Below are 9,548 nucleotides of genomic sequence, written 5' to 3' on the forward strand. Positions count from 1 at the left end.
TTGCAAAATTCCAGATTTTTATTTTTAAAACACCTGTGGTTTATTCAATGTCTTAAGAGACATTTCGACAGCCTTAGCACATGGCATGTTTGTGCCATGATGTTGTTTGTGCCATGATGTTGGTTGTGCCATCATGTTGGTTGTACACGTGACTATGCCTTGACGCCGTACTTGACGGCGATGTCGCCCAGCTTGCAGTAGGCGGGGAGAGTCTGCAGCCGCAGCCAGTACTTGTGTAGTGCCGGCCTCTGGGTGGGGGAGAAGTAGAGGGAGGCCAGGCCACTCAGTGACACACGTCGGAGAAGCACAGCCAGGGAAATATCCGCCGCCGTCAAGTCGCTAGACAGCAACCACGTCTCACCGGGGGTACCTGACATTAAGTAAGAAAACTGCTCAAAGACTTTGGATCACGTTCACGACCTAATATATCTGAACGCAACATATAATGACGTCAAGTGGTTGTGATCGAACTTCATCCTTATGCTATGTTCAAACTATCACGATTCACGCAACGATTGAAATAGTGGTCTAATCGCGGTGATCCTATCAGATCTTATCAGATCATGAGGTCAATCGTGTTGATCGTAGAAAGATTTTGGACGGTTCAAAACTTTTCTACGATCAACACGATTAATTGTCAATCGTGATCATCGCATCAGATCGTATTGCATCGTAACAAAGCGCAACATATCGTATCTAATCGTGCTTCCAAATCGTGGTGATCGGAATCAATTGTGGACAAGACAAACACCACGCTCTGTTGAGATGTGTTGCGATCTCCCACGATCTGTGACGATCTGTGGCACGAATGACTCACGAGCAGATACTAGTTGATACGAGTAAATGCGAATAGATACGGAGTAATTTGCGCTTTTTCACGGACGTTCACGATCTACATATGAGTTATTGAGCCTATTTTATGGACGCTATGTATCTTTGGGCTTCTGCGAGTTACTGCCGCCTCCACATCTGAATCTATTCCAGGATCACAGTTTTGGGCTTCTGCTCTTAACAGTCCGTAGTTGAAAATCCTCTCCTTCCTGACATCCTTCTTCTGCTGTATGGCTCCATAAGGTAGTTTTTGATTGCGAAGGCTCCTCCCCTTGAGGATGAAGAAGGGCATCTTGGTGGACATCAGGGTTGCAGTCAGAAGGCAGGGTGGGGAGTCCTAGGGCTTCCTCTTCCAGGCCGTTGAACCGTTGAACATCTCCGAGACCGAGAGGCCAAATATCTGAGCATCTGACATGTGTCCTTTGATCCACCAGGCTCGATCCACATAAAACTTGTAATATGCATCTACCACAGCTAGGGGTGGTATCGAAAAGAAGCCCTTGTAACTGAAGTACAGGCTGCCAGTTTGGGGTGGCTTCTTGATAACAATTTGTTTGCCATCCAGGGACCCAGTGGCGTGGGGATATTCCATCTCTGCTCAAACTGGTTGGCTACGGCTGTCCAGGCTTTAGGGGTCACAGGTAGGCTAAACACCTCATCTTTGTACGCTTGTGCAATTGCCTGGCACCATTCTGGAACCATCTCTGAGGTAATGGACATTCCACACCTGAAGGCAAATGCAAGGGACCGATAGTTGTCTCCAGTGGCAAGGTGCCTCAGTGTCACTGCCAGTTTCAGGTGAGAGGGGTTGCCTGAACCTGGTGACTTCCCTATGGATTACCGGGGTCACCCTCTGTAAGACTTCATCGAAGCGCTCTGGTGTTAACCTTGTGTAGTTTTGGAACGCTACTGGATCCTCCAGCCTCAAATGGGTGTCTAGGAGGCTGTAGAACTCACCAAACGGTTGTCTCATCTCCTCTGAGAGCCATATGCATGGTCGCACCAAGAAGTGCCTGACTGCAGCTCCCCTGGCCCTTTGTGGTTGGAGTTGTAGCTGCTGCTCGTCTTCTTTCTCTCTGGCGATAATATAAGCATACAGTAATACTGCAAATGTCACGTTGTCATCCTCCTCAACTCCTGCCATCATCAAAGGGTTGTAGTGTCCACTCTGTAGAAGTTCAAGAAACAATCAAGTCCATAGTCAGTCGGACTGTATATATACTCGTCGGGATCCAATCGATCGTGATCGTGAAAGACATCGGGAACATAATAGTATCATATCGCAACAGAGCGCATCGGTTCTTGATGAACGTACCTGCACGTACCTGATCGTCCAAATCGTGATGATCGTGTCAGATCACGACCCAATCGTGGACTCGATCGGGACAATCCTATCACAACGTATATGATCGTATCTGAACGGGAGATCAGATCGATCAGATCGTGCCAGCTTAAATTGACCAATCGTGACAATATCGCATCCAAGCGCAACAAGTCGTATCTGAACGTTTCGACTCGCATCACCTCGTGTTTAAACCTGAATTTTCAGAGAAGTTCCTAGATCAGCTACGAATGGCCACTCGTGGCGTTCGGAACGGATCACACGACAGTGAACCTAGCATACACATTTCCTTCCTCTGCTGCAATGGCGGAATCTTGGCGAGGTAGGCGTCTCTCAGATCGGGGTTTTCAGTGGCAAGTTTCTCCAGCTTTGCAATTTGGCCAGCAATCATTTCATCTAGCTCTGGGTCGGAAGAAGAAACATCAAGGTTTAATAATAATATCTGACAGGTGAATGTAATTGAGCTGGGACAGAATCACTGAAAGGTGTTTAACAATGTAATTGACATTGATTGAACATTAAACTACAATGAGAAGATGGACATTTGATAATCAGATTTGTTAGGCATCAAACGTGCACTGCATTCTTGCAAGATGTTCATCGTATATGTATACATTAATAAATAATTGTGAACACAAACAGTAACATAAAGAAATAAATGCACGGCAACAGAACATGAATGGCCACGCGAAATGCACCACAGCACCGCTCAGCTCGTTCGACAACTTTGCATAGTATAGGCAGACGATCGGACTGAGAAAGACCATGGTATTACTAGGGGTGGGTATTGCAGGGAATTTTCATTTTGCGATATATTGCGATATGTATTGCAATATATTGCAAGAAGTTATTTTTTAACAAAAAACTACTTATAGTCGTGTTAATGCTTGATTTATAAAGCAAAAACACAACAAAATCACAATGCTTGATTAGGCTTTAATAAAAACTTTTAATCATGACAAAATAAAATTGTAAATAATGTTTGGCACAAATGAAACAAGGAAAGGAACAATTTAAAAACGGAAATATCCGAACATTTCCGAGTGTTTCGAAGTTTTCCGAATGCGTGTCAAAATACCGGTTTTCGATCAGTGTATCGCAATCCGTATCGTTTTCATGTCTGAACCGGTAAATACCGGTAAACCGGTTATATTGCGCAGCCCTAGTTAATACCACGCGACATTGTCACGTAAAACCAAGTGAACCAGTGATGTTACTGTCTGTTTCAAATACCGAATAGCTAATACACGTTATGCAGCCTGGGATGCAAACGCAGGCCTCTGATCAAAAGTTAAAATAAGAATAATTCAAACAAAACTTATTTGGCTGTACAAAAAGCATTGTATTCATACGTGTATTCAGTAGTTCTCATGTGAGGTGAGGTGAGGTGAGGTGAGGTGAAATTGGGTTTAACGTCGTGCTTGAGAATATTTCGCTCATATGACGACGTGCATGCGTGTGTAGGTGTATGTGCGGCTGCTTGTACTAACCCAGACTTAAGCTGGTTTTATAGTGCTAGCCCACTGAGATACCATACCGCAGTGAAGCATGAATGGCCCACTCAGACACATTATACTGACTCCGAGCCGACCAGTCCTTGTTCTACCCATTAATGCCGAGCGCCAAGCAGGGACCAACAAGCACCATATTTTAACGTCTTTTGGTATGACGCGGTCGGGGATCGAACCCGCGACCTTCCGCTCTCCGGGCGGACCTTCTAACCACGACACCACGGAGGCGGTAGGTCTCATGTAAATACCGAAGCACTAAACGTTGATCAGGGTTTGATTTCATGTACGAGAGAGAAACAAACTAAGCAGACAAATAGAGAGAAGAAATATAAAACACATAATAACAAAGAGAATAATCTAGTAGTACTTGAAAAACGTAAACACAATTGAAAACATTCGCACGTTAAGTCAAAACGGTCAATGACGCAATATGAGTTCATATTTTGTCTTGGTTTGATATATATAAGACACATCTGGTATCGCTGATCTTCACGGTGTAGGGTGGGCTTACCTTCCCGTGTCTTTGCCGCGGTGTAGTCGGGAGAGAGGTGGGGGTTGTAGGCGAGGCCGTAGAGTATGATGCCCACGCTGAAGTTCAGCAGCTTCCTGAAGTGCGCCACCTCCCGGCCTAGGTCTGTCGACGGATCAGGCACAAGGCGTGGTGCTGGATGTGGAATTAGAAGACATGTATACGTCGGCACAACAGAACGCGTTCCATAACAAGATGGCTTCAGACATCGTACCTTTGTCTTTTTCGTTTGTTGTTGGACGCCTCACTCAGCGATATTCCAGCTATATGGCAGTGGTCTGTAAATTATCAAATCTGGATCAGACAATCCAGTGATCAACATCATGAGCATCGATCTACGGAAATGGGATACGATGACAAGTGTTAACCAAGTCAGCTAACCTGATTACCCGATTCCTTTAGTCGCCTCTGACGACAAGCATGGGTTGCTGAAGATCAATTCTCTCCCGGATCTTCATTGGTTGTACCTTTGTCTGGAATCGTACCAGATCCAGCTCAGAAAAATGCCTTATACGAGTACTATATTTTCACTTCTATCAAGTTCCTCACTTACTTGATGCACATCATATATCGAACCTCATAATGTCGATCACTGAATTGTCTGGTCCAGACCCCATTATTTGCGGACCGCCGCCGTATATATGAAATAATGCTGAGTGTGGCGTTACATAAAGTAAGAAGGAGAGAATGAGTGAGTTTAGTTTTACGCCGCTTTTGGCAATATTCCAGCGATATCATGGCGGGGGACACTAGAAATGGGCTTCACACATTGTACCCATGTGGATAATCGAACCCGGGTCTTCGGCGTGACGAGCGAACGCTTTATCCGCCAGGCTACCCCACTGCCACAAGGAGAAGAGAAAGAAGAAAACAGACAAAACGTGAAGACAGTTATCAGTGAAGGAGTGTGTTTGGTGTTAGGAAACCTTATGTTTATTAAGGTAGAGTAATGAATTGAGTTTCTTTTCTTGATATGGGAACAAGCAATACAGGTAGATTCTTGTAAAGGACGCCCTTCACCAAGGGCAAACTATAGTATAGGATTCCGTTAAAGAACATTTTTGATTAATGAATAGTTACAGTGTTAGATGAGGTTAAAGAGCGTCCTTGGTGAAGAGCAAAGCTATAACGTTACATGCCCTTATGGGACGTCCTTAACTCAGCGTCAAACAATGACGTCAGATGCTGTTAAAGGGCGTCCTTGACCCAGGTTGAAACTATAGCTTGAAATATTAAATTACCAACCTTTGGGCAATTCCTTGTCAAGGTAGTCGATGATGTCGTCAGATTCGGGAATGATCTTCCCCCGGTCTTCTAAAATTGGAACCTTCCCTAGCGGGTTTAGCTTCATGTACCAGCTCTCGTAGTTGTCATCTGCACGTTGGTTCACCAACTTTTCTACAAATGGTTCGTTTTTCTCGAAGAACGCCATCATAACCTGATGCAAAAAATGGCGGGTGTCGTATCAGAGTTAGTATCGCAGGTGGATGAATCTATATGATTAATCAAGCGACAAAACGCTTTCCACATCTCTTTTACTGAGACCCAGAATGTTGTAGTGAGTGTTGTAGTGAGGAAGTGAGGAAGTGAGCAATATTTCAGCAATTTCACGGCGTGGGACACCAGAAATGGGCTTCACACATTGTGCCCATGTGGGGAATCGAACCTGGGTCTTCGGCGTGACGAGCGAACGCTTTTAACACTAGGTTACCGCACCTCTCCTAGAATGTTAAAACTTTGATCAAACAATTTCTGAAGAAGAGCTTTATGATGCTCTTTGAAGTCTTGGTAAAACGCATAACAAACTCATTACTTATGGTTACCTGATTCTGTTTATGAAAACCCATTTGAAGTGTAGTTTTACATTCCGAACGACTAATCTAATCGCACCTTTATCGGAATACTGACCTTTCCAACCATTATTTACAACTCTGATGACAATGTATAGATGTTTTACGACACCTTTGTGGTAAATGCGTACACTGAACTTAGTCTCCATATGTCAAGTGTCTGAACAATATTGTTTCAACTTTTACTTTAATGCTACAGCATGGGCGGATCCAGGAATTTTGAATGTGTGTGTGTTTGTGTGTATGTGTGTGCGTGTGTGTGCGTGTGTGTGTGCGTGCGTGCAAACCCTCCATTAGCTTCGCCAACGCCAAAAAAAAATACTTCAATGTGGTCTTAAGTCATTTTCAAAAGGGGGATCCGCCAATGCACAGCTTTACCACACATCTCCACTGGAGCTAAGTCTTTTATCAGTTTGCCGTCATGCTTTGTATTGAGTGAATTAATGTAACTGTATCAGAGTAAAGCATTTTTGTTAGATTGCTTGGAAAAGTGTCAGCTTTGATGAAACTGGATTGGTGATGACAAACCAAGATACATGATCAGGGTGAACTGGGTTTCGAACCCAGGATCCTAGGTTTCTGGCACGCCCGTGGGACCTAACACGCACAGTGAATTGCGACGACGCAACAGGATCACGTGTGCCCCCACCTTTGTTGTAGTCTCACTGTTTTATCCTCATGAAAAGTTATTTGACTGGTTTTACACTACGCTAACCTGGTGGGTCTTTCGAGTACAACTCCTCTGCCCCTAACTCCTGCTTTCAAATGTTAAATATTGCTGAGTGCGGCGTAAAACTGAACTCACTCTCAAATGGTAATAAAAACTATCATTTCCTACCTAGCTGTCTGAATGCTTCATCATACCTCCATGACATTGACGACTATTAGTGAGTGAGTATGGGTTTGCGCCGCTTTTAGCAATGCTCCAGCAATATCACGGCGGGGGACACCAAAAATTGGGCTTCACACATTGTACCCATGTGGGGAATCGAACCCGGACCTTCGGCGTGACGAGCTAAAGGTTTAACCACAAAACTACCCCGTCGCCACGACAACTATCAAGACGTGTGCTTCAACGATCAGACAATGCAATAGTCGTCGTGACGCTGATGATGACGGAGACGACTATCCAGTGACTCACCTTGTGTACTTAACGCCTTCAAGACGACCTCACCAGTATCTGAGACTCACCTTCTGGGCGAAGTAGGATGTGCCCGACATGTAGAGTGTGAAGCGAGGGGTTGGGGCCGCCATCTTGGAAAGTCCGGTAAACGGCGAAGAGAATATATATTGTCGTGTCGCAAACAAGGCTGCACTGCTTGTGACCCGTTTCGACACTGATACCATACTCGAGGGTATATCAAGATATATCAAATATGTATCAAGTCACCCGCTAGCGTATCACCTGATGGCCCCTGCCTATTATCATTCTGAGGTCAAGGTTACATTGACCTGCACACGCCGGCTCGCAATACTTCACTCAAGTTCAGGGTATATTGTATGACTTTAAGTGTCACGCGTGTACTTAACGGCCTGAGATAATGTTAAGTTGCGTGGTAAATCACCCTCCGAATGATATATTCTCGTGTTACAGTCACAAGCTATGTAAAACAAATGTATAACCACAGCCATTCACGCGCTCTGCGACCTAACCTGTTCCTACACCTACACGCACGCACACACACACACACACTGGAGATATCTGCCTCAGGTTTTGCTGAAAACGATTATTATAAACTGTGGGGCTAACACCCTGACTGGTGTTACCCACACGCATACAAAACACACGCACGGACGCACACACGCACACACGCACACTGGAACCCAATTCCACTTCACTATTCAAGGTTATATTGCCTGCTTCCAGAACACAAACTTCCCTGTGTTCAAACTCACCGGTTTAGGTCATTCTCCTGTCATATATTCTCGTTGTATTTCCAAGATAAGACACTGTATAAATCACAGGCAAGTTTATTGCAGTCCACAATGCTTCACCTGATAAAATACAGACAACAGCAATCCCCGTAAAAGGGAACTTAGGGACCGTTCATAATTTATTATAAGGGGACGGGGTGGTGCTGGTGGGGTTTGTCACCCTTTTTGTTCTGGGGAGGGGTCATCAATTTTGTACACATGTTTCTGGGGGGCTCAGCAATTTTGTACATAACAATATTAAAAATTATGCTTAAAAATATTGGAATGGGGAGGGGGGTCATTGATTTTGTACATGACATGCGGGCTGGAGGGTGTCACTTACTTTGTACATACATTTTAGGGGGGGGTCATTCACATTGTACATGCTTCTCCATAAACATCATCATCAACCCCTACCCCCACCCCCCCTCCCGCCATACATTATGAACGGACCCAACAACGACACTTTCTCTATGTGCCCCTATGGACCACGATAACAAAGACACAATGTGGCACTGCCATCATTCTATCATGAAGTGAAATGACTTCAGAGATACAAATTTGTCCATTAAAGAAATGATACATCAGCTTTATACTTTCAGAAAGAAAATGAATTTTGCAGCCCTTTCACATGACTTAAGCCAGGAGAGCGAAAGGTCGCGGGTTCGATCCCCGGCCTCGTCATACCGAAAGACGATAAAAGATGGTACTTGTTGGTCCCTGCTTGGCGCCCGGCATTAATGGGTACAACAAGGACTGGTCGGCTCGGAGTCAGTATAATGTGTCTGAGTGGGGTATTCATGCTTCACTGCGGCATGGTATCTCAGTGGGCTAGCACTATAAAACCAGCTTAAGTCTGGGCTAGTACAAGCAGCCACACATATTCTTTAGTGCGACGTTAACCCCCATTTCACCTCACCTCGTGAGTTAAAGTATGATTTAACACATATGATTCCACAAACCACATGATATGCCGCTACCGACATGCCATGATTTCACCCTTACATGACATGATTTCACCCTTACATGACATGATTTCACCCTTACATGACATGATTCCTCAATCCGTGGAGGTCCGTGTTAGAATTCATCTTCAGCAACCCATGCTTGTCGTAAGAGGCGACGATCGGGATCTGATGGTCAGGCTCACTGATGACACATGTCATCATATCCCAGTTGCGTATATTGATGCTTATGCTGTTGATCACTGGATTGTCTGGTCCAGACGCGATTCTTTATCAGAAATATTGCTGAGTGCGGCGTTAAACAAACAAACATATGATTATTCATGCCATGGTTTCACCGCCACATGCCATGGTTTCACCGCCACATGTCCTGGTTTCACCCATCTCATGTCATGGTTTCACCTACCACATGTCATGGTTTCACCGCCACATGCCATTATTGCACCTGTGGCATAACATAACATCCTCTCCTTCATTTTGATTTTTCCTATTAGCAGTAGAAAAAAACCGTAACGAGTGAAAAAATCCGTGTAGCTTTCTGGAACAAGGACGAGTTGCTTGCTGGAATATTGCCGAATGCAGCGTTAAACAAAAACCAAAAACAAC

The 9,548-nt window shown here is 44.6% G+C and overlaps 1 protein-coding gene across 1 annotated transcript; it reads right to left on the reverse strand.

The window, feature by feature from the left end:
- On the reverse strand, window positions 1-7,478 carry LOC124285532. Its single transcript, XM_046721776.1, has 7 exons — window positions 7,255-7,478; window positions 5,459-5,651; window positions 4,196-4,348; window positions 2,402-2,575; window positions 1,673-1,968; window positions 956-1,123; window positions 1-389 (listed from the first exon to the last, which is right to left on the reverse strand). The coding sequence occupies exons 1-7, from the start codon at window positions 7,408-7,410 to the stop codon at window positions 153-155; spliced, it is 1,377 nt and encodes a 458-aa protein (XP_046577732.1). The 5' UTR covers window positions 7,411-7,478; the 3' UTR covers window positions 1-152.
- Window positions 7,479-9,548: the final 2,070 nt, after the last annotated feature.

This window comes from Haliotis rubra, unplaced genomic scaffold, assembly GCF_003918875.1.
Source record: "Haliotis rubra isolate DU_JTF1 unplaced genomic scaffold, ASM391887v1 Scf11, whole genome shotgun sequence".
Lineage (NCBI taxonomy): Eukaryota > Metazoa > Mollusca > Gastropoda > Lepetellida > Haliotidae > Haliotis > Haliotis rubra.